The 27,648-nt window shown below is 33.0% G+C and overlaps 1 protein-coding gene across 3 annotated transcripts in view; it reads left to right on the top strand.

Moving 5' to 3' along the window:
• Positions 1 to 23,758, top strand: part of LOC125065083 (terminal nucleotidyltransferase 5C-like) — a 218,054-nt gene extending 194,296 nt beyond the window's left edge. Inside the window, exons 3-5 of one of the 3 annotated variants that reach the window (XM_047672504.1) lie at positions 17,789 to 18,738; positions 18,838 to 19,005; positions 19,048 to 23,758. In XM_047672504.1, coding sequence (XP_047528460.1) covers positions 17,789 to 18,738; positions 18,838 to 19,005; positions 19,048 to 19,105 — 1,176 coding nt within the window. In that variant the 3' untranslated portion in view covers positions 19,106 to 23,758. Of the gene's footprint in view, positions 1 to 3,625; positions 3,889 to 17,788; positions 18,739 to 18,837 lie in introns of those variants that run through there. The other 2 variants (XM_047672505.1, XM_047672503.1) reach the window with 2 other exon arrangements.
• Positions 23,759 to 27,648: the final 3,890 nt, after the last annotated feature.

Raw genomic sequence — 27,648 nt, 5'->3', positions numbered from 1 at the left:
TTCAAAATTTTATGGTTTTAAAAAGAAGGCGCCTGCCTTATGAAAGTTACACCTTTGGTTCTCGCATTACGCGTTTCCCTCACGTGGAAGTGGGAAGGTATGTGGGACTCACCGGTACCCAGCACGCCGATTGCAACCCAGTACACCGGAACACCCACTAAAAAAACACTCCGTCTCCTCAGTGGGCGCCACGGGATCGCTTGCGCATGCTACCGTGAATAAATGGTACACCTGGTATAGCAATAATGGTAACTTCTGGGTTAGGAATTACACTGGCTCACTCTTCAAACCTAGTCAGAAAGGCATGCAGAAATCCCTAAATAATCTAACGGACAAAATCATTTCTCACCATTCACTTGCCTTTATCGCATTTATTTAAAGTCGTAAAGAATTATTTACTGCATGATAAGTAAAAAAAAGTTATAACCTACTCAATGTCAAAATACACAGATATTTGTTTATTTGAACAATATACAGGTGTATTTAATTTTCTTCAAATATTGATCTGAGCTGTCAAATTTATGGTATGTCAATTAAATTTATATTTCGTTAGTTCATTCTCCAGGATTCGTACGCTCGACCCTCATTTTAAAACCAAACATTCTAAACACTACGCTGTGACGGCCGTGTTGTGTAAGTCTAAAATAACCGTCGCACGCGCATAAAGGTTAAGGACATTAGTCACCATTTATTTAATAACTATAATACACACTTATTACTGTACTTATTAATATAATCTATGCAAGGCTTACTGCCTCCAGCAAAAACACTTCAATAATTCCGATAAGAAGTTCCACTATTTTATTATAAAAGCCTAAAATACCATTCAAAATATTAAACTTGTATTTACTGGCCAGATATTTATTTGCCAAGTAACGCTTTGTGCTGTGTAGTAAGCCAACGTAATAATAGATAATAGAGACATACCTAACAGTTTAGTTTGGCAGTGCCTTGGCAATGAAGCCGCTTTCAATGCCAATGAGCCAATGACCATCACAACGTGACTTACTATCAGTTGGCTGATCTGTTTTTCTCTCATTAATAAAATGATGAATAAATTAATTAATTAATGTGCTAGGATATCCGCTTAAGAAATATAAAGTTTTGCGTCAAAAATGTTACGCTCGAACGTTGCATAAGAAAACGTTTGCATTAATTATTTTATAGAACAACACTGCTACCTTGCATTTGATTTTATAGATATCTATAAAAAACATTCAATTTTTTTTTTTTTTTAATTTCATGTACTGATTAAAACACAATATAAAAGCAATAAATAATCCATACAATTGTATAAATATAATAAATAATTGTATGAATATTCAAATACATGTACAAATATTATTCGCAATGTACACAACTGTAATGAAATGAAAAGATCTTAACAAGTATGAAACAGTACTCTGACATTCATAATGTCTTGATATAATAATTACAATTGTTCTATTCACTTACTTGGTAGGTAGAATTTATTTTATATCAATGTATCGTACTGAGATAGCATATTGTTTTTATGTACTAAAGTGTTTATTTATTACCAGTTGAGCCGTGAAGATCTGCGGTTGCAAGAATTGAAATTTAACCGACGATTCTGAGTTCAAACCAAAGCAGAAGGGCAAAACAAGCACAACAGATTTTATGTTCTTAAATTTCTATTAAACTATTTATTATTTATTTATTTCGTGCTCGGCGATAAAAGCAATCGTGAGGAAATCTGTGGTGGATGAGAATCTGCCACGTGTATCTTAACCCGCATTGGACTAGCGGGCTAGAGTAACCTTAACTAATTTATTATATCTAGTAATTTACATATGAAGTGGTTCGTCCTTGAGAAATCACGAAGGATACTTCAAAAATTTACTCCTTCTTAGTGAGAGTCAGAATTGTAATTCAATACCAAAATGCTGCTAGCATTCTTACCACCATTCCACGCGGTCAAGATTTGTACATGAGTTCTTTTTAATTTTGATCAGTGTATATTGTTTTGAATTTTTATTTATATCATTCTAATATTTGGTGAATTTATTTATTCATCGTCAATTATTTTATTTGGTCGAACTATTTAACCCATATACATAGGTTTCTTTACAAGGCAACTAGCTCAGCTTACAAAGTATAACGCTTTGCCTGTAAAACGTTGAAATTAAATAAAATCTAACGTTTTAAAGTCAGTCTCATAGATTCCAAAGATGTTCATTAATTTCCTAAATTACACTTGCTACCTTTTACAAATGATTAAATATTTTAAATAATTGTTACGTTAGGTTAATTTTTTTCACGGTAGCATGCGAAAGCGATCCCGTGGCGCCCACCGAAGGGACTGAGACAGCTGACGGGTACAGCTGTTTTTTTCGCGAGGGAAAGGCCTAATGCGTTTTTCCAGCGACAAAAAAAAAGATGAATTTGTTTCTTCATCGTTTGTTCGCCTTCAGTTAAGCTAAGTTTTTCCTTACTGTATATAGACCGATCGAATTGCATTTAAACCGGATCTTTACGTGCTCTCCATCTCCAAGGCACGGGAATATTGACGAGACTTGAAATTGATCCGAGTGTCGTGATCTTCAATCCTTCAATCCTCCAATCCAGGCACTAAGCCAATTACGCTCAGCTATTTAATTCATCAAAAAGGATTCAAATTAACGAGCTGGACTGGATACAAAAAATTAAGACACGTTTTATATATATTAAAGGCTTCCGAAAGCCAGACATATATTAGAGAAGTGATAATTTTTTTTGCAATTTTGTACTTATTTAAAAAAAAACTACTTATACTGTGGCAGGAGTTTTTCAAAACCGGCTCACTTGGAACCGGTCACATATATAATAATCAAGAATACCCGGAGGTCACTCAGCGCGATAAAAGGATCCGATCCTTTCATTTTTCACTCTCAAAGATATAATATTTCACGTTTTCATTTTTAAATATACAAAATTATGTTTGCAATGAAAACGTGAATGTGTTTAGGTTAATTGTATAAATAAATGATGTTAATTGATTAATTAATCGAACTTGTCTTTTATATCTTTTTTTTTTAAAAATGGCTTTGCTTTTATTTAATTTAACTTTTTGAAGGGGAATTCCCGTAATTTAAAGTAGTCTAACATTATCTAGCTTCATAGATTAGAAAATCTATTAACAAACTTATGAATATTTTTATTCTGAACAAACAATTAACTAATTATAGAGGTAACATTTAATGATTTTAGCGACAAAGTCTGTCTAATTTATTGTCTATTAGAATCCTGTTGCGTAGCAACACCTACGTCACCGTCTACGTAATATCCTAAGGGCTACGTGCACGTAGACCTACTCGTAAGCTTGCGAGTAGTATAGGAGCTAACATTTTCTTAGTATTCGTTTTTATTGACCTTCAGTTTTAGTTTTGTTCTCGTTTTAAAATCGTGTTAAATGTATTTGTAAAATGATAACTACACACCGAGTACTAGAGTCGACAAATACGTAGAATTAAACGAACTGTCAAGTCTCGAGCGAGATAGATATATAACGATTGATATTAGAACGAATGAGACAAAAGTTATAGCAACAAGTTGTGGGGGAAACGCGTTATCGCTAGTGACGTCACGACCCTTTCACTCGCGAGTCGCGACTCGCATTGAAGCCGGCGTTCGCTTTAGTCCGCGCGGCTCGGTCACTGCGTGAGTACGTCTCGCGCACTGTGTTCCTAAAGCAGACCACGCGAAACTCGCTTAGAAATAAATTACTAACTTTTGAACTATCGTACGGGACATTATCGTTGCACGTAAACGGTCCATTCGGTCCTCCGTGTGTTAACTCCCGTAGTGATATCGGCCACGATGGGCGTAATCAAAGTGACTCCGGACACCGCGTCCCTCATCTCTGCCTGTGATATGCTCGACGATATGAAGGTAAAATCATGTGATGTCAGGGTATGGCTTGGGTCCAGCGGCGGTGTCGTGCTAAAGAAAAATTCTCGCTTTATTTAGCGTGCGTGGGTAGACCGGTGACTCGTCACGGGATCTCGCGTAAATTGAAAATATGCGCTTTTACGATACGCTGTTCGGATCGTGATGCTATATGTAATGCCTATGATGATTTCGGAATCGATTTGATTTCTATTCTTTACATAACATGAATATTTATCTGTTTAATGATATATTTCGTTAGCCACACCAACGCAATACTACTGCTAACGTATTATTTAATTTTGCCAATTTTTAAATAGTTTATTCGCATTAATAGTGGTTGTTTCTTTGATTGATCGCATTTTTGTTTCAATTAAAGCGCATTAATTCGAATAAAAAATATATTTCCTTCACAATTCCAATACAATTGATTACCGATTTATAACGGTTTATTACCACGATATGTATTTTTGTATGAAATAGAAAGTCGTTTCATTATTATTCTTATTGATGTTTTTTATATATTTTGTTAAATTTCCCCGCTAAATAGGTAGTTATTTAACGATATGAAAAAGTACGAAATTTTTATTCTAATTTTACTTTTTGAAGGTAGATTGCTATTGATCCGTTAAATCGTAAATTGAGAACCATTTATATATTTGGATTATTTTTGAAACATTTATGTATGTCCATCTCTTTTTTTATATAAATTTTAATAATTTTCACACATTTGATTATTATATAATAATTAGATTAGATTTTGTCTAATTAGATTTGTAATATTAACTTGTAATTTTTATTCTTAAGTGTTTTTTTTTCAGTTGGTTGAAAACCCCTAGGGTTTATATAAATAATAAACTATCAAATAGTTTACCTAACGGTAACTGTTGCAGGTTTAAAAATCGATTCCAAAATCGATATTAGTGGACCTATTAAGTAACCTGATTACAATGACGATTGTCATTCAATTCGTATTCGGAACAATTTCTATTCACACGGTGAAATTTTCAACCGCTTGGCGACGGAAGTGTTACCCTTATCAGTTGTTTGTGATACGATTGCTATACAGAGACAAGAAACAGTACGTGAGAACCCGCAAATACCGCAACTGTGCATGGTGCTATCGCTATTGCTATCAATTTTAATATTTAATTTAATAATCATATAATTTTGTTTCGAGTATTTTTGCTTTAGTCGTTGCCAGAATATTTTTTTTCACGGTTCATATGTCGTTGATATCATAGTTGTTAATTAAACTTCAATATTATGTAGTGGGCGGTTTTTATTATACACATATGCTCAGTGCAACGGATCAAAACTAAATGGTTTAACAATATTTTCATTCATTTAATATGCATTTTTTTATTTAAAGTTGCATCTTTTCGAGTTTTGAAATTAATGTTGATATTATTATTCGATAATAAATTAAAAGGGGATTCGTTTTTTTTTTCAATTATGTTCATAAAATGTCTGATCTAATTGTCGTTATCACCTAGATAATCGCTGCGTAAATGGTGCGGAATAAATAAGTTCTAGAACTTTTTAATACAGTACTATTACATTAAAATTGCAATCATACGTCAGTGTGTTATGATTCACAGCTTTATATTGTTGACGTCTTATCTTTAAAGAGTACGTTATAGTATTAAAAAGTTAACATTAATTAAAATATAAAAGTCAACATAATAAACATTTTTTGAATACTTAAAAAGCTAATTTATTAATGTAAGTGCGTGAACCATAAAACTATCAATAAAATAATAAAAAGTTGAATAATATAACGAGATATATATATAGATTTGCATCTTATATTGTGCCAGTTTCATAATGATCATGACATTTGATAATATGATGTCGATTGGATGATAATTAGGGCATCCTGTATGCTGGATTGGAAATAGGGTTGTCAGATACTTTTTATTTATTTGACGAAAATTATTAAAAGAAATATTTGATTATGATAAAATTATTTATTATTTGAACAAAATGCCTAAGGTCTATAAATCAGTGCGTTTAAAGCAAATGAAAAAACTATGAAACAATTGAACAACATCAATTTAGTTTGCCCTATAATTCCACTAAGCTAAAATTGTACATGTGATACAATATCAGAGTAAATCGTATAAGTCGAGATTTTAACACCCAATTTAGGCATTGAATGAATAGTATTAGAACTCAAGTGTAGTGCGAATTCCTCGACGACTAAATGCCAATCGAGTCGCTCACGCAATGTTTTCGCCAGACTCAGCTAGACGCACGCGCGCCGCGCATGCTCCGATCGACAAAGGATTCTTTGTATTAATTTGGTTTAATTTACTCAAATTCATGCATAAATTCAACGTTTTCTATAACGAGACTATGGATATATCTTTACAATGTGTATATCTATGCATGATAGATCGAAGAGAAAATGTATGGTTAAAGGATAATAACGTAAACTTTCCATTGAACCAATTAACATAGTAGTTTTTTTATAATCGTTGTAATCTTGTATTGTAAACAATATTATTTTACTCGAGATTAAAACATTGCGCAACAAAATACGCAGAATATTATAACGAAAATTACATCAACCTTGCAACGCACTAATAAATATTACAACTACTTTATAATTGAACAAAGAGCGGCAAAAAAATAGCAACAAAGTTGACCTCTACAGTTGCAGCTGTCTAAAGAATTTGAGGTTGAAACGAAAATTATTAATTCTTAAGTCGAGTCGTGATCGCGGCATCCTTGACGGCAAGTGTAGCATTTTCTAATGTACAGGATGAGCTTGGTATGTGGGTCGTTTTGTAACTCAATGTCGCGTATATTACACGTTTCGCCTTAACGACTGTACCTAAAAACATTTTATGTAACTTGTGTTTTAAATTATTATAATTAACGGAGCTGTATCCGTACCGTACGTACCTAATCATTTTTTATAAATAAATTTTATATCAAAACCACTTAAATTCTTTCTAAATATAACAAATTCTTAAGTTCGTTCGTAGTTATCCGTCTGTCTGTGGTACTAGTTTAGTAGTATTATTAATAAAGCTCGATATACCAATATCATTTCCGGGATTACGTATTATACGTAAGTAGGATTGTTTTTCAATCCATGACTTTACAATAGCATTTATTGTTCTGTTTTTATTAAATACATTTGCAAACTAACTAAATGTCGGTCCATTATTTTAATTTAGTTGTCTTTTTTTAGTAAATACATTTACATGTACGTAAGCTGCTATTAACTTTTTTTACTGATCGACTGTTAATAATGTTTTCCGGTATTAAAATACTATTTCGCCTTGACCATATTTTATAATTAATACAATCTCCTTAATAGCTTCCCTATTAAAACTGTATCGTTCATTGTATTTTGGTATCGCTGTGATTAATGTGTAAGTAACAAACATAGTATACGATAGATGGCGTTGTTTATACATTGAAAGGTTTCTATTTTGAAGATATTAAGAATCAACGTATGCAACGTAGCGATTTTTTTTAATACTAGGTGGGCTAGAAATATCCACGTGATGGAAAATAATTGTAGAACTATTCCTTACCCTACATCGTCTATGCGTGATCAACCTTGGGAACTAAGAAGTGTCCCTTACGCCTATAATTACACTGGCTGAAACTGAAACTAGAACACAGCATTCCTTAGTAATGCTGTTTAGCGGTGAAACGACGACGGGCATTTCCCTGGTGTTACTGGTTAAAAATTCTCAATCATAAAGGAGCGTCCATACTTGAAGTGTCAATAAGATTTACGTAAAGACAGCTGGTTGCCTCACGAGGATCTGTAGGACGGAGTTAGTATGCGCCCCGTGCAATGCGTCGATTTTCCTCAATATAGCCCTTGATACAGTAAGGGCATTCCGTTGCAACATAAACAATGTATCTAATATTTAAATAGCATGAACTTGATCTACATATTTGCGATTTACCCTTGATTACTAAACGTCCTTTAAGTTTGAAACTTGTTTAAATTCAAATTGTAATAGTAAAAGCAAAAGTTGTAATATATTTTTTTCTTTTAATCTATGAAAAATATCTTCGTTTTTTAATGTTGTTAATGTTTTTTATTTTTTGTTTTTTGAACGTCATGTCGTAACATATTTTTATATCAAACAGTTTATTTGTCTGTTTTTGTGAGTAATGTAAAATATTACTGTCCTTCTCGTGTCCTTGTGGTCGTCACCAAATATAACTTTAGTTACACATTATTTATTTGTATCTTTCTTTGCTATGCAATCATACGATTTTGAACCTCATTTTTAACGATACAGTGTTAATTTTTGCTTACAAAACTTTGCTGCTATTATTACTATATGTTAATCAGAATCGCTAATTCAATTGAATTCATGACGTTAGTTAAATATGAGCGTAAAGTCTGTGATAATAAAAACTATATTCGCATGACGACCTCGTGTGCAAAGATTATAAAAACTTGTATGGAAATTATATGATGTAATATCCGAAAAGAGCGTTGGATCATTTGAATATAACATTTATTGTTATTGTTTAATTATTTTTTTTATATTTATATTCTTTTATAAACGGCTCGTGTTTTTGCACTGTGAACTATGCTTTACGGTCAAATGAATTATATGCTGAAGTTCATAGGTAACTGACACGTGCACGTGTGGAAATAATTAAGATGAAATCGCACTGTAATTTGTATGATAATGAATTATTTTTTTATTTTTACGTTAGTCTTGTATAAAATCACGATATAAAATGTAAATAATACTTTCGCGCAGTATAATTAAGTATATTTTTAAAACTTTTATTCTAATAAGTATACTCTTCTTTGTACTGTTAAAGCTATAATTTCTAATTTTATTTATAAGCCGAATAAGTATAATTAATTTTAAACAAAATTGCAAATTGCGCAGATATAAGATTTACGACAATACCTATTTAATAAATTCACTTACACTACACGTAATAAGGCATTAAGCTCTCTTCAGTACTTTTAATCACATTCAGAACATTGTTTCTAATTTTGAAACGTACAAAATTTAATATTATTTAATTTTTAATCTACAAAGATATGATTAATGCAAATAGAATATTTCGACGACAACTGATTTAACTTTTAAAACTACAATGTTGCAAGTCCATTCCTTTGCAATATTAATCAGTCTATTCGAATTTAGAACGATGTTCAAATAATTTAAAAGAAAGTGAAAATGGATTCCTTCCCGCGACTGCGTTCGTACGCGACGGCGACGAATCCCGCGACTCGAGCTAGTTCCGTTCCGTGTTACGCAGCGCACGTACGCCGAGGCCATGCTAATTATCGGCCTCACGAAATCGAAAGTACGTTCGTCTAGATGTGGGTTGTGAATAACGTGTAAAGAAACGTAAGTCGTAACTTACGGACTTCGCTTTTATGACATACCGATTGCATTCTTCCTTTATTAACGCGATTATGTTTATTTTAAATTTCGAACCTCTACAATCGTTTGTTTTAAATCGGCTTCTGAATGACTTGTAATGATGACCTTTCTCGGCTGCATTCCAGACGGCGTCAGTCACGTTTCAATGCAAATTGTCTGTCGTAATCGAAAGCATCATTTTAAATTAAATTATTGTTTCAAAATTATTCAGTAAAGCATTCGAGTATCGACCTCGATTACGGATATCCGAGAAGCATAAAGTTACATAATATTAATACTTTTGTTTCTTATCTGTTGTTTTAGCGCGCACGATCACGCGATCATCAAGGTCAGCTCGCATTTTGACAGATGCCGCCATTTTGTCGAAATCGGAATGTACAATACGAATATAATAAGTGATATTCGGGTGCGTGAAGCGTGAAATGATCACACGATACTTTGAGTGGTAAAAAACACGATTTAACATAAATATTCAACAAATGCAACCATCTAAGCTATTGAAGGTTTTCCGTTCGTTCTATGGATTTCATTCGCGACAAATCGTACATATGTACGCAGTACGTACGTATCGAGTTGGTAATTGAATTACCTATGTAGAAAAAAAAAATCAACGCCGGTAATTGACTTTTATGGTTGTTGATAATTTTTTTAATCGCTATTGTTGGCTATTCGGATAACTTCAATTATTATTTGAATATATCGATATGAACTATTGATAAGATCTATTTAAACTGTTCATGTACGGAAATAAAATTGAAAATTGTTATAAAAATGATTCATAAATCAAGTGTCAATCGAATAAGTGTTATATATACATTACATTTCTGTTATTATTTCATAAAATTTAATATTTTATACATCTATCGACTTTTTGAATTAAATATTTAATTACTAAAACCTTTTATATTCGGGCATCAGATGGTCAAGATACCTGAACGAAAAAATAGATACTTACCTAGTAATTAAGCAGGAACAACGTTTGTTCACCTGTATCTATATTGTTTAGTCAATGGCCCGTTCTTAAACGACCTAGAGATCTTGTTTTGACAATAAAAATCGTGACAGCGCTTTAAACGCTTGATGGTGGTATCTATTGTTAGCGCGTGTTGTTTACAACCTGCATGACACTTAACATATACTATGTGTTATAGATATCAATTGTTTGTATTGATACAAACAATTGATACATATATAACAGATAACAGTACATTGAAAATATACGGATTAATTTTCCACTAGATAGAATTTTCGTTGACTTTAGTAAATAATCCGTGAATGTATAACTGCTGAACTAAAACCTCCTTCCTTTTTAACACGCTTTTTGAAAAGAAAATTTGGATATTGCACAATGTTGTTCGAAAGATTTTCATTGCCTTACTTTCAAGCATGGCATAGATTATGTAACTGGAAATAAAAACATAAAAATTTGTGGCTGCCTGGTATGGATCCGCTGTCTTCAGTTAAGATTCACGTGATCTTGCCGCTGGGTCGAGACAGTTCGCTCGAGAACTATTTCAAAGTAACGAGTAACGACCATTAATTGGGACGACTTGTCGTAGTCTCGGTCAGTCATTCACACATCAGCGCTAATGATCGCTGTTTACAGCACTACGCATTTGTAGTAGTTCTGTTGTATATTTGAAAGCCGGAAAGATTTGTAATACAAGATAGCAATTACGATGGAATTTTTGAGGAACCCCTGATAGAACGTGTTGATAAAAAAAATGGTTTAACTAGGTTTATTTATTATGTACAAAGTATTTATAATATATTTTATAGCACAGCCAACTCGCCCTAGTTTTTAAGCGACTTCAAAAAGGTGTTTATAAAGTTCGTTTGTATTTTAATGTTTGTGATATCAGATACGTACCGTCATATGGGATTTTTTTGTCTGGGACGCTGTTCTTCCTGTTTGGTATCTTTAAAAACTAATAAACTATTACCAGTATAACAATACACAACAATTATTCATACTTTATAGGCCCGTTCGTCTTAAAACTAATCTGTTCGAGCTACTTTAAACATCGACATACCGTTTAACTATTAACGTTTACTAATTTTATCAATATTACTGATAATTCTCACTGATACTGAACATAAAAATTTAATTTTATTTTAATAATAATTTGGTACTACCGAAAGAAAAAAATGTCCCACTATCATATATTAGTTTTATAATCTCCTTAATAAAGTATATCTTATCAATAAACTGCGCAGCGAAGCACTTTCTTTCATATATATAAAATACATTTAAGATATTTCTTATTCTTTTATAAAACTAATTGTAAAGCAGATTAGCGGGCTTATACAAAAAATAAGAAGTATTTTCTGTCATCCTGGAGCTAAGAAGTTAATCTGTTACAATCTTCTGTATCGCTTATAAAATCGTCTGCTTTGTGGTCATTCTTTCTGCGTCGTGTAGGTTTGATTTCCATTAGGCTATATGAGTAAGGCAGTATGCTTTCAGATTTGATGACGTTACCGAATCCCGGCCAGACGGAATTTATTTATTCATTAAACCACGGAAGGCAATAAATGCTAAAATTTAAAAATATTGTAAATCATGTCGTAAGTATTTAGAATAAAAAAATATACTATTTCTACTAAAAAAAGTTAATCTAATCATTTGAAAAAGTACTTAGTCTGTATGACACAGGTGACATTTCGTCATGTCTCGCGGTTTTTTCATACTTATGTATGAAATCTAAATATAGAAGTATATTTACCACTCGAGAGGTGAATTAAAAAGTAACCTATTTCCTTTCTGGAGACTCAAACTGTCTCCATACTTAATTTCAACTAAATCGGTCTAGGCTTAAGCGTGAAGAAGTAACGGACAGAGTTACTTTCGCATTTATAACATTTGCTACTGGTTTAAAAAATTCCTAATAACTGTTGAGAGTTAGAAAACTTTAATTAGAAATTTGAATTGCAATTCTTGAAATAAGTCTACGGTTCTGCGCCTGACTTCTCTTAGAGAGTAAAGAAAAGATAGTACCTTCGTTTTCGTGCACATAATATAAAAGGTTAGTGAACGCCTTATAAGGCTATGGAAAAAAAATCCTTTACCGGGATTTCATCATGGTAGTTATAAAATAAGAATATTTATATATCTTTAAACGAAAATAATAAAGAATTTCTTTCGCACGTTCGTCTCAAAATTTATGCGTTCATTTGCTGAATAAGACGCTTCTTTATCAAATATAAGAAAAATAAACTGTGTTAGAGTCATATTGAGATCCCGGGATAGGAAAATAAGGTTAACAATTCCAACTCTACGGAATAAAGCTAATAAAGTAATCGAAAGCTGTTTGAAATATTTACAGAGCCAAGTACACACGAGTACGTTGGTGTCATCAATCAATCTCAAAGATAAGGAGTCAGAATTAATTTGACAAGATAGCAAAAATATTCGTTATTCAAGCACTAATCGTACTTTGTGCGAGTAAGTGTAATTAATTTATGTACTTTTTATCGTGAATCCTAACCGAAGATTGCGAGACAAAACCCCGGGCAAGCGCTTCTAAATTTTCCATGTGTTTATAATTCATCTCGTGCTCGGCGGTAAAGGGAAACATCGTGGGGAAACTTTTAGATGTCGAATGAAAATCTTTTAAATTAATATTCACCAACCTGGATTGCTGCTTGGCATCTTAGTTCATTATAAACTGGTACACGACGAAGATCAAATGCGGAATACATAGATATTGTTGTATAATACTTATATATTTGTAACATATATATATTTATATGTAAATGTATGTCTGTGCCCTCATATGTTGCAACCTCCTCCAGACTTGCAAAACCGAGAAAGTCTAAAGTAGGCAAGTTTACCTAACTTCCTAACGCAAGCGTTTGACTTAGTTTACTAGCTTAACTGCCTGCTTACAAATACAGTATTATTTTTCAGTTTTCCGTCATATTTTCCTACCATTATTGTATATTCATAAATTATAGTTACACTGCTCAGAAACAGACTTACTTATTAATTTTATGTATCACATGAAAAGGGTCGGAACTTCTGAGCATATGACGAACTTAATTTCAAATTATAGACGAGATAGTCCTTAATAACCGAAGCATAGGTTGAAGCCGCTGTTGTTTTTTAGATAATGGATAATAATTATTTAATCAAATTAAAGTTTTAAACAATCGTAATATTAGTACTATTTAATCCTATTGTACTTATCAAGATACGTTCGTCATGTTCCTGAAGTACTGCGGTAAGTCAGCTGTGTGATCAAGACAAGCCCCCGTTTCTTGTAGTATTCCAAAAATGTCAATCATTCCACGATAAATATCGTAAAATAAAAAAGGATTAAGTAATTGTCTATACTCAATAATCAATGGTTACATGTTTGATTATTGGAACATATTTCAAGATCGATTGTGTACTTATTAGAATCAATATTATTTTTAAAATCGATATACTCCGTTCACGATAAAAAAGATCAACATTCGCTTTCATTAAAATGTTACTACACAGGGCATTAGCCTCCGAGCCAGTGTTAGCATTGTTTGGAAATAAATCACATTGTTGTTCCGCGCTCGCACGTTACTGTTCGCACGCAAAATACGAAGTTCACGATCGGTAAAGTTACGGTGTCAATATAAGCGGTCGCTACACTCGCTAGGCGCTTTACTCTAAACCTTGTAAACAAAAAATTATATTCGTACATTGGGCCCGTATGCGCTCCTAAACTATTCATCTGATTGTGATGAACACCATCAAAGGTTTTTGTCTACGAAAACCAAAAACTTCTGTACATGTTTAAACGCAACGCAAAATATAAACTTTTAATGCACCCTTATTCTAAAGTTTTTACAAATCCTTACTTATCTAGTCTTCCTAGTCTACCGTAGTCGTATTTGCTCATAAATTATGATGAAATACAATATCGATATATTGCTAGTGTAAAAAATTGCAATTTTGCAGATTGATGACAATGTGGCAAACACAGGAAAACTCTGCTGTCTCACTCTAATAGTCCAATGAGACTGCTATCCGATACGTCTGGGAATAGATTCCAAAGGACCAACGCTTTTCGAATAACCTGAGTGTAACTGTCTAGCTCCGGACTGCCACTGATAATTTCTTTGACAGAAAAGGCATTATACGATTTAAATCCCAAAACTCGCGACCTGTTACAAGTACGAGTCGGACTAGCGCCCTAGGGTTCCTTACCACTTTCAATAAAAATGGCCAAAATATCATGTCTGTTGTATGGGCCTTAAAAAAATTTTTTATCCCGTTTTTTTTAGTATTTCATGTTATAGCGGCAACAGTAATACATCATCTGTGAAAATATCAACTGTCTACCTATCACAGACGGACGGACAGCGGAGTCTTAATAATAGGGTCCCGTTTTACCCTTTGGGTGCGGAACCTTATAAAGCGTTATTACACAAGACACAAGACATGTCCATAAGTCCATTCAGCATGTAAATCCCTTGCTATTTCTACACTTACTTGTCAGTCTTCCGGCTTCATTTTACTTGTCCATTCTTAGACGTCAGCCTTTAAATCTGCACTTGCATTGTATTTACGTCATTACACTACGTATAAAATCGTCATTAGTCATAAGAAAAATGTGAAAAATTACGATACTTTACTGCTGCTATGTTGTTAATGTCACACTTGTAATTAAAATACTATGTATTCAAATAAAGAATAGTTATAATAGAATTGATGTCGATAATGATTGTTAATAAATTCCCTTTAAAATGGTATGTAGTGTCTGATAAGAAACAGTGTCGATAGCTATAGAGTGTATGCTAAGCACTCTCGACATTTTTGAACATGTTTCAGTCTAAAACAAAAAATATTATGTTGTTTTACTAATGTATCGTAAACTGTGCAAACTTACTGATTTTATTTTATTTATACTGCATCATCATGAGCCATCATGGCCTGTCAGTGCCTGCAGCAATAACACCATTAGCGTATGAAATATCCTTTACATTAAAATTGATTCTTAAGATAGTAAGTTTTTTTTAAATATATCAACTAGTATCCGATGTAGAAATAAAAGTTAATATCATATTTTACGTACAAAGTGACCAGTGTGACATTTATTTATAAACGCTCACAGTAGGTCCTTCACCCAATTTAGTTTGCGTGATAAGCGAAACTATTTTTAGAACTTGCTTTTGCCATACCCGCGACTTCATTCGTGTCTACACGTACATAATAATTTACCCGAGGATGTAAGAATATTATATATTTGACAAGAGCACGAATTGTACGCTTTTCACCTCATTAGTCAGAATTTCAAGCCGGTGAAACTGCAAAGGACATCTACTTATGATAAAATTATATTCTAAAATTTGCGAACTCGCTGCATCTCTGGTATAAGTTATATGTATATCGGGTACGTAGTTTTTTTCCGTTATTCAATACAAAAAACAACATCTCCTCATTCATAAATATAGATTAAACAAATATAATCACGTAATCCTACCTAAGCAAATTTAACTTTACTTGACGTTTATCTAAATGGTCATTGGTCGACTGCAGACGATGACGCAATAGCTGACCAATGAGTATTCAGTATTTATTCAGAATAAAAAAATCTAACTCGGTTAAAAAAATAAAAAACTGTCTGTTTGTACATTTTATCTTGAAAATCGAATGAATGTCATTTTTATCAAAGGTCGCTCAAGTAACCTACATTCTTCACTTCATTCTGCTTATCATTTCTGAGAACAGATTTTACAATAATAAAAGATATTTTTTTACCCTTTTATAATTACTTAGCCTGAATTAAGAAGATCATTGTCCATAATCGTAATTAAGAATACCCTAAAAATTTACCATTATTTCAAAACCATTTTGTTTTAACTAAAAGTTATAACAAAATGGTTTTGAAATAATGGTAAATTTTAATCATAGCTGTTTTATATTGTTCCATCAAAAAACCGAACCTTTTATCTCCTGAAAAAGTACCACATTTTTACCTAACATTCACCCTCTTCCGCTTCGCCTACGAATTCTAAATTTAAATTCAATCGAAGTCAATCGAAGTGCAATTTTTTGATAAGTTTTGACGCAAATAACAACAAATGTTTTGAAGTAAATAGCTTTAGTTTCACGAATGATTCATGTGACCTCGTTGAGGCAGATGCGCATAGCCTTGTGAAATACCTTTGCACTTATTTAGTCAAATAGGTCCAGATTTATGTAAGGACTGGCTTGCAAATACGACTACTTTTTGCTTCGGAGATGTATCATTTCGATCCATTGCCATCCTAAATATTATTATAATTACAACACTGCATAATGTCTGGTTGTATAATTTTCGAATTACGAAGGTATTTTTTCTCATAAAACTAACGTTCTTATATAGAAATTCCTGTAATTACACTTAATTACCGGCAGAAGGAATATTTCATTTGAGATACCATGGTTAAAAATGCCATCATTTTTAGGTAGAAGTGAACATATATATGCCAGTATTCTGATATAAAAAAAAAATCAATTACACAGCTTTTTTCCTTCGTAGTTGATTCGCATTCAAATAAACGGTGATTAATACACTCATGTTAATACGTCTCGATGTGTACAAATCTAAAAGTATAATAATTAGATTATCAAGATAATATACTACCAATACTTATCAATGTAAATAACTCGATTAAATTAGAGGCCAAGGCTTACAATATTACATATTATGACATTGAAAAGAAATTCACCTATTAAACTTATTCTTGGATTGCGTAATCATAACGCGAACTCGACCTTCAAGCGACATATTTTAAATTATGAAGATATTTAGGACGAGATTCGATACTGTCCAGTGTTGGCCTTTTTTTATATTTCATCCTTGTATTATTTTCCTTAAAGCAATTTGAGAGTAATTATCAATTATTATTTAAGTGTAAAGAATTAAGCTGTAATAATGATAAAAGTGGAGTATTATTTATGAAATAAACATGATCTAAAAGTATATTGGTTATTCAATTAATAATAAATTTATTATTTACAAGGTTGAGTAATGAATTTATTAAGCATTATCCGTAATATCGAGCAAGGTCGGTAGAATAATTACAAATGAAAACCTAACTAGAGAGAGCACTCATTATTTTATAATTACTTATGATGATCCAATGAATGCAAAACGCCAAAATGGTATGCATTTCCATCCAAACAAACAGGTTACAATTCATGTAGAACAAAATTCCAATCAAAAACAACATATTCTTAAAAAAAGAAACCAATGTATACAAACAATTATAGCAGATACATTGGTCAATTTTATTTACAACTCAATGACGTCATAAATCATAAGCCGTAACAACATCGCCAAACCGCCTATGAATGATATTTTTTGGACAAACAATGAAATAATAACTTCACAAAATATTTTATGACTCACGAATTTAAACCAGTTATTCCATATTAAGTTAAACGGTAGTTCAACATCCGACTTTTTTTTTAATATTCGTAAATGTTCACTGCTATAAATAAACCAATGTTGCCGATTTAAAATGTTATTTCTGTTTTGTTACAGAGCGAGTCGAGCTACACCTCTTCAGAAGAAGGCTGCGGCGGTGGTGAGCGCCACGCTGTGCTCAGTTATGAGCAAGTACGAAGGCTTAACGATGTTATGGATGAAGTTGTCTCTATACACGGCCGAGGCAACTTCCCAACTCTTCACATCCGACTGCGCGAGCTGGTGGCGGGCGTACGGGCTCGTCTCGAAGCCGCTCAAACTGAAGGCGGTGCAGGGGTCGCAGTCCGAGACGTACGTCTCAACGGTGGCGCCGCTAGTCACGTCTTAGCCGATCGCCCGCAACCTTATTCCGACATCGACCTTATTTTCACTGCGGAGCTACCGACGGCACGTCACTGTGATCGCGTCAAGGCTGCAGTTCTTGGACATCTTTCAACTCTTCTCCCGGCCACGAACCCTCGTCGACGCGTCGCGCCGGCTGGGTTAAAAGAAGCCTACGTTTCAAAAATGGTCAGAGTCAACTCAGACGGTGACCGTTGGTCATTAATTTCACTGGGAAATTCGCGTGGTCACAAATCAGTAGAACTGAAGTTTGTTGATACAATGCGTCGGCAGTTCGAATTCTCAGTTGATTCGTTCCAAATTGCTTTGGACTCTCTACTCGCATTCCATGAATGCGCTCAACTTCCTATTGGAGAAAACTTCTATCCGACCGTCGTCGGTGAATCTGTATTTGGTGACTTCAGTGAGGCACTCATGCATTTATCAGAGAAGTTGATCGCCACGCGGCAACCAGAAGAAATACGCGGAGGCGGTCTTTTAAAGTATTGTGCACTTTTGGCCAAAGGATACCGGCCGGCACGACCGGACAAGATCAAAACCCTTGAACGCTACATGTGCTCAAGATTCTTTATAGACTTTCCGGAACTCGGTCAGCAGCGTGCGAAGTTGGAGGCTTACTTACGGAACCACTTCGTTGGTCGAGACGAGGAGGCGCTAAAGCACAGGTAAAATATATATAGTATAATCTATTTTCTATAAATAAGAAATCAATAAAGCTATCAGCAAAAAAAACGACTGCTTAACAAAACAATCTCCCGTAACAGGTACCTGACGCTGCTGCATAGCGTAGTACGGGAGTCGACCGTCTGCCTGATGGGGCACGAGCGGCGGCAGACGCTGGCGCTGATCGAGGCCCTAGCGTGTCGCGAGCTGTGCGCGCGTGCGCCGCTGCTGATGCCGGCCGTGGCCGCGCTGCCGCCCGCCGGCTACTACGTGTGCGTGTGCGCGGCGTGCGCCGCCTGCGCCGCGTGCGCCGCGTGCGCCAGCGCCGCGTGCTGCGAGTGCTACCGGCCCGCGCTGTGCCCGGCGTGACCGCCGACCCCGCGCCCGCCCGACCTCTCCTTCGCAGTCGATCCACGATGAATTTAGTGCCAAATGTATATAATATAAAGGTATATGTATATGTATGATTCGACGCTATGTAAACGCGTACGATTGTATATAATGTGAGATTTCGCGCTTCGTATCCTTTCGATCTGTGCGACCGAGGTATTATTTCGTGAGAAGCGAGCGCGGTCGGAGCGCTCTCGGGCGGAGGAGACGACTCGCTCTGCGTCAATTCGATGTTGCTCACTCTACTTTGATCAATTTTCGTCAATTCGTGATGCGGCAAACTAACGTGATCGTTCCGTAATCGCTCGCCTCTAGTGACGTCACGTGTCTTATTTCCTGGACAATGACAACATTCGTATTTGCCAATCATAAAGTATCAAGCTACAAAACCTCCTTACATATTATCAGCGCTCGGTGTAGAGTCAAGACGTGAGGTAATTTCTAGTCGTACTCCTTTCGTGTTGATACATTAATATGTTAGCAGTACGAAAATTATTTTCACGCGACGGTGTACGCGATGTTAGGATGTAAAGCCAAGTCGGTGGTCTGCCTTTTAAAAGACTAGTTACTTATTTTTAAGCTTCGTATGTAAAGATTGTTTCCATAAAGTAGTGGCATGTCTCTCTCAAACAGAACCGCGGAAATAGACTGAGAAAGATACAAGGATCACGAGAAAGATGAGCGCAGGCGTTCCCGGAAATCAAAATTAAAAAAAAAGTTTTTACTTTAAAGTAGTTTCGGCTCAGACCTAAATAAATAATGTCCTATGAAATGGCCTTTAGAAAAAAAAAACATTCGATATGATATTGTAAAAAATAAATATATTGAAAGTAATTATAGTCGGACGCGGAGTTACGTACTCGTATATTCGCAAACCGCTTCGAACGAATTCATTACATACATAGGTCAGAAGGTTCCGCTCCTCGGTATGATATAACTAAAATATACCTATTTTACTATTATATTTATTAATCAGAAAAATTGTATGTATACTGTTTCGTGATTGCTCTAGTATTGTATACGGCTTGGCATACGAAGTAACAAAGTAAGATAATTATAAACATTATATTAAAAAAAAATATATTTAAAAAAAAATACAAAAAAAAAAATATAACTAAGGTGTGTACAATATTAAAGTCCACTCTTAATATTAATACACCATATAAATATTTTAAGAACATTTACATGTAGTAGAGTTTAGCTAACAGAGTACATACATAGAAATCTTTTTTAATTACGTCTCAATACAACAGTAGATTGTATGAAGAAAATGTGATTTAATTGTTTTAGAATTAATGTAATGTTGTCGATCATTATATAAATATTACATAAACATTATTATATAGTTAAATTCAATAGAGATATATTATATTGTTGTATTTTAATTATATATAGTTATACGAATGAAAGTGTCCGTTCCATGTCTTATATAGTTGCCAATGCGTATTATATAATATATAACAAAGTGTATGTTAAATAAATCGTTTTTCGTGTAAGCTGTACGTATCCGGGGTAATCAAGTACAATCTGCTTGTAGTTTTATCGTCTAATAACTTCGGAACAATGATTTGAATGAACGAATTTCAGAATTGCTCACTAACGAACCAAAATTTAAGATCTCATTTTTATTAGCCTTCGAAATTTATGTCGAAATGATTTTCTTCGAAGTCGCATTTGTGTATCAATTCAGTTATCATTTAAAACAATGTATATCCATACTTTTAGTGAGAAAAAAAAATCTTAGTATCGATCTTGTACTAGTAAAAAAATTACAAATATATCACTTCAAAAGTATGGACGTCATCACATCCATTTTTGATATGAAACTCACTTATATTTTCGACAGTTGTACTTAGATATAAATGCAGTACATAATATTATATGAAAATTAATCTATATTCCATTATTTAGAGTGATCGAATGTTTATTGTCACTCGTTATTCGTATCGAGACAGGCGTCTAAGTTGTGATTCGACAAGTTTTTTAAATCTTTTTTATTGTCTACTTATAAAGGTTTAATTTCACAAGGTATATTAAGATGGGTAAGGGTAAAAGCCTGACTGAGGGAAAATATCGCGTGATTTTTATTTTCGCGCCCAATTGACTGGAAAATCGATTTTTGTTTCGGATAAAAAAAAATCGATAACTTTTTTTTTACTAAAGATTATGCTGTAAAATTTTGCATAAATATATACGGCTAAAAAATAATAATTTTTTTTTAAATAATTTGTTTAAAAATTAAAATTAAATTCAGATCTCCAAAAAAATACTTTTTTTAAAAAAGATAGTTAAAAAGAAGTACAGGTTCAAAACCTAATGATTTTATTCTTAATTCCGAAATACAAATTAATAAAAAAATATATATATAATATAAAGTTCTACTATTAAAATTATTATTACTTATACTAAATAACTCAAAAAAAGATGATATTTTCGGATCAATCCTGGCGGCCTTAATGGCATAACTGCCAGCATTATTTGTTATAGGTTCAACTATATCCATGTGAAGCTTGATCAACATGAACTTTCGACCTTGCAAAAAAAAGTAATAGTTTAAATAGTTAGTGCAAAATTTATTTTGTAATACAGTTTAATTTAACCTATAAAGTAATTAAAAAATATATGTCAGTTGCGACATTTATAAAAGCCATTTTTAATTTTCCACAGTGTGCGTCTGCAGCGCCTAATTCAAACCACATTATCGTACGAATTTTGAATAGCGTGTGCGTGTACATAACAAGAGCGCGTAAATAAAACCAAGCGATTTTTCCCGCAGTGTTGCTAGCTCTAAGACGTTATTATTAATTGATAAATAAAGTTATAACTTGTGAAATTAAATCCGTTAATCTGTGATTAAAAAGTAGATCAGCTATTGGCGTTAACTATTAACTACCTCCTTATACGAACGATGAAGCTTCCTTAATATACATTTGTGTAATTATAAATCTTAAAATTGTACTTACATAACGAAATATAAATCTAGAAATTAATTTGTCGGTTAATTTTTAATGTTAATTTCAGTAATTACTTTGAAATATAACCGATTGTACGCGGAGGTCATATTCATGTTTTTACCAGTAAAAGTTTTGTGATTTATAGTTTCCACTGACGGTCTAATGTTTATATATTTTATTGAGAGACATTGCAATATAGAATAGGTTTTTATTTTTCCGTAGTTACCAACAGTTTTCAGCTAGCCTTAAAGTAATGTATCATTTAATGTTTTCTATGAATTGGTCGTTGACGCTTGTGTGTTAAACTTGAACGTTATTTTAAAACGACGAAAATTATGTATAATTTGTTCTTATTCAGTCGTTAAAAATAATTTTAACTATCGATAGACGTCAACAGGGACATTCGGTAACTTCCAGTTTCTGAAACGCTGTAAAAAAATCAAATCAATTACGTCGATGGCAAATGTTGACGCGATAAGCGACCATTGAGCGTTCAGTTAAGCCAAATTAGTTAATCTGACTTTGATCAACGTTTCAGAAACTGAAACTGTTTAATAAATCCTTATATTAAAGTTTAATATTAAGTAGTTTTTGATTTGTGAAATTCTTTGATTTTATGAAACGTACTGGATTTTAAACAAAACAGAAATAATCACACAAGCGTCTTAAATTATAAGCGTTGTTATTAGTTACATTAATTCAACAATAATGGGGTATTAAACGATTACATAAATTTAATTTGAATTCATATAGGAAACAGTCATTCGGTTGACTAATGTTAAAATTTGACTCATTCATAAACTACAAATTATATTATCATATAAATTTAAATATTATATCTAAAGTAATGAGGAATAACATTCTTCCAACAATACCTATTAAATTAATAATAACAGGATTAAAAACAATTTTATTCCACATTCGCGTGGCGTACGTCAAACCGATGTAACTAATGACGTCGATATTACGTAAATAAAACCGATCACGTTTAAAGAACAAAAAGTCTTTTATAGTGTGAAGAACAAAAAAATGTTTATTCAAAGAGCATTTGAGTAAAGACGTGAAAACATACAGATCGTTTATTCGTTTAATATTACACTAGTTGTTGATTTAATGTAAAATTTAGTACATTTATCTTGAGTCAAATATTATATTGAAATCACAAAAAAGGCTTAAATTTTAAACGCAAATCTTTTAATTTTAATAATTGATCAATTTTATATTTGGCTCATGATATACTCAGTGTACGAGCAGCGACCAAAATCACTTCGATTTGAATAAAGAGAGTTTATTAAAAATACTTATGGAATAAAAAATGAATTGTTTTTTGTTGCTGTCCGTACACGTACTACTACAGCGCCATGTTGCGATCCTCGCTCATATGTTAAAAGCGATCTCGCGACAAACGGACTCTCTAATTAAGGGGACGCTAGTACATAAAGCCTTAAGTTGTATAAGCTTATTAATTAGTTTTATCAAATATATTTACATTTGTAGTTATTATTTTTTTCTCTTCCGAGTTGCCTGTTTCGTGTAACGAGAAGCGTGAACACGCTGTTGTTGGGTTACATAATGATTACTATATATTTGTGAAGAGTTTTAAGCTATTGTAAATTTTACAGAAAACTAAATAAAAAAATGTTGTGAAAATAAATTATAAAAAAGTGATAAACAGTGATTTTTGTGTATCATTTCATATCCCTTCTACATTCCAAGCAAAATATTAATTATACTCATTAGCTTGCCTCAAATAAACCCCTAATCAACTTATCTCATACACAGATTGAGAAGTGGATCTATTCAAATCTGTCTGAACCACAAAATTAGTATTAATTCAGTATATAATATAAAATTTAATAAGATTATTGAATCCTTTGCTATATCACAATTGAATTCTGCCACATGTGTGTTTAACAAGTCGCATTGGAACAGAATAATAAAATTAGATCCCTACGTTCTCCTTAAGAGGAGAGGAAACAGCCCAGGAAGAATTTTCTATCCAAAAATTTAAACAAAGGCCTTTGTTATTACAGTTACTTGTAGAAATATACATTTCGAAATATCATAATTAGGTTGAACTGTATTGACTTATTTATTTTTATAATAACAAATTACTTATAAAAAAGTATCGAGATAAAAATGTGACCTAAATGGGACCCTTGTGGTACTCCTAAGATAAAACACTGCAAATATTCATATTTATAAAACATTAAGATAGTACTAATTATTATCGATGCAATTATTGTTTACAAAAACAAAGCACTATAAATCAAGAGAGATTTCGATTATTTTTTAAAATATACCGAAGTAGGTATTGAATTTGTCGATTGCATATCAAAATTATATTTATAAGCACACACAATAAAGTTAAGATATGATCAGCAAGTACGTCATTAAAGGTTTTACACGGTTCATAATATTATCTACGTAAAATACTATGAATCTTATCCAAATCTAAATAATTTGTAGTTCGACTGAATATGTCAAAATATCGGGAGGTGGGTCGTAAACAGCCGCTTTACCTCATTGGAAAATGCATTTACGCGGCTATCCATATGAAGCCAGAATGAGCCAGAATACTTAGTAAATTAGCGACACCCACACCGATTTTTTTTAGCTACTGTGACGCCCGATTGTTTTGCGGCCTACTTATGTGGGCCACTAATTACTAGGTGATTGGATACATTTAGGGACCGAAGACCCTTGCCTATTTATTCCGCGTTTAAAAATTGTGTTCATGGTGGGCTTCAAACCAATAGTGAGAATGGTTTTCAGTGGTTTGATGTCAATTGGAATACAATATTTGTAGTTCAGGGTTGCAGTGATCGAGTTAGTCAGTAAGCACTTTATCACCAACAATGTAAGATATAAAATAAAAAATTCAACACTCTTTTTGTGTAAAAGTCAAATGTTTGACCCTGTGATCAGATTTAAATGCAAAATGTAATATATTGTTTTCCAAATAATCGAATTATTCATCATCAAACTCCATTTTGAATAATTATACTTATAGTTAAGTTAAATAACAAGTATAAGTGTTTAAGTAAATATTTTTCGATATAGTCGTCTTGTCTTGTTAGAGAAGCTAGAGCTTAATAAATGAGGCAACTTCACTATGGACAGCCAGGGTCGTTTATAACTGAAGTTCTTTAAAAGCAAATAAAGGAATGGTCTAGGATTTTGATATTGTAGAATAAGAAATCAGCGCTGTAATTTACACAAAATTTACACTTGAAAACCCGGAACCCGCGACGTACTACACGTGTCTCTTAAACTTACGTATTTTTTAACCTTTCTTAAAAAAAAACAACAATAATATTATTATTATAATTGATATTCAATCAAAATGTACAAATTAACAAATTGCTTGACATTTAAAGGAACATGTATTGCGTTACAAGGAGCGAGTGAAAATGTCACTGACGTCAGGTCCTGCCTATGGCGAAGGCGTTTAATATACATTTAGTCTAACGGTCGCTCTAAATACAATCATGCAAAGATTGCGCCATTGCGCACACATAAAGTTAAAGCTCGGACTGAACTGGACATTTCAAATAACCGCTAGTTAAGAATACATACATACATCGTTTTCTAATCAAGATTCGACAATAATAAAACTATTCAACATCTTAGCATTTTTGGAACATTTTCAGTGTATAAGTGCTTCACACTCATTTGTAAGAGGTCACTCATATTCCTCGCAACAGCAACTCATACGTAACTAGAAGCCAACAAACAAGATTATCTTGGATATTTTTTTGGGATCAATAGTTAATGAAGCTGATTGATAGATTGAGATTCGATAATGTACCTCTTTAATTAGGTCGGTTATTACAGTCAGACCAAAACATATTACAGGGTATATTTATTTCGCAACAGAATATTATTATATTTATAGTGTTACTGATGTCCTGATGTTCTTCTGACTTATTTCACGACGGCTATTCGCGAGCGAGCACGTCTACCCAACTGTGCGAGATATATTAAAGCTCACTCACTTTTCTTTCACTTTCATGATTCAATGGAAAACCAAACTGCAAACTTCGCGCTACTAGGAATTTCTCAACAGAAATTCCCAATAACTTATTGTTGTCCTCACTTGACTTGACTCAGCTCTATTTAATTAGAATGCCACGGGTTCTGCTACCTAGCTACGGTATATCAATTAGACGAAGGAGGCAGTCATATTCAAAGAAGTTACATTGAAGCAGTTCCCAATTTATTTGTTAGCAGATAAAGATCCTTCGAAGTCACCAAATGCGCCACACAATGTAAGTCTTTTATTTGAAACTTAAATAAAACTGAATAGACTTCTAACGCCCAACAACAGGTCTGTTCTGGTTTATTAAACAAGAATACTGTAATGGGACATAACGTCTTGGATGCCACAGAAAGTGACACTTTGACGATATCAGGGTAACCATGCTATATTTTTACAGCCTGTTCTGCCTACTTATTTGAAAATAATAAAATTATCTTTGGCAAAATTAGCTTTAAACAAAACTACTGCTTATAAATTGTATGCGGATGGATACACTTCTGAGCTAACACAGGTGTTTCTGTTTTTGTATTTTAAAAATTTACATAAAATTATAACAGTTTACGATAATATTTTACTCAAACACAACCCATACACGATTTGCGCTCACCAAGTGTCACAATTTGAGCACATACAGTGTGATTGGAACAATAGTTTTGTTTTGTTATAAAAATCCTTAAACCTGTTCGCAGCGTCACGCTCACAATCTAAAAAGTCGTTGGACATTTTAGATTTATTTTAGAACTCAAATACAATAAAAAAATCCTCAAAATTGGTCCAGCCGTTAAGTTGAACTTCAGTAAGTACCCTTATTTAAACAACCGAAAAGTCTTCATTTTTATAAATGGTGGAAAATGGTTACCATCTCCAATAGAAATTACTATTTAGCCGTTGATAGGACTCTGTACAAGTCCGTCTGGGTAAATACCATCCACTCAGCAATACTTAATATTGGTGTGTTCCGATTTGAAGACTGAGTTGAGTCTGTGTACATGCACATCGCCAATGTTTATGGGCGTTGGTGACCACTTACCAACAAAAGGCCAACTTGCCAGCGCGACAACCCACTCTAAAAAAATATACAAAGTAAGCCGTAAGCCGCCAACTATGAGAAAGAAGATTCTTGTAACTAACAGTGTTAATATAAAACACACGTAACAAATAATTGTTGGTTGATTCAATCATTCAGCCTACTTATGAATTTCAGAATATTTCTATTACTTGCCGCCGTTTAAAAATTTCGTTTACAAATCAAGAACATACCTAATACATACAAATAATAAATTCTAGAATTATCAATGTTTAAAAATTATTTGCTCAACTGACTTTTCCTTGCAATTTTCCTTTGAATTATATATACGGTCGCGTGAGTTTCAATAACAGTAATTACAGTTTACTTCGCAAATATTAATATTTATCATTATCTACCGAAGAAAAGAAATAAAAAAAAAAAACATTGAATTATGTTTAATTACCTTCTGATATCATTTCTTGTATCCATGTAATTAAATAAGTGTCTATAATTTCAA

The sequence above is a fragment of the Vanessa atalanta genome, chromosome 7 (genome assembly GCF_905147765.1).
Source record: "Vanessa atalanta chromosome 7, ilVanAtal1.2, whole genome shotgun sequence".
NCBI lineage: Eukaryota > Metazoa > Arthropoda > Insecta > Lepidoptera > Nymphalidae > Vanessa > Vanessa atalanta.
The sequence above is the reverse complement of the archived record's forward strand: the minus strand, read 5'-3'. Positions and strand labels throughout refer to the sequence as shown.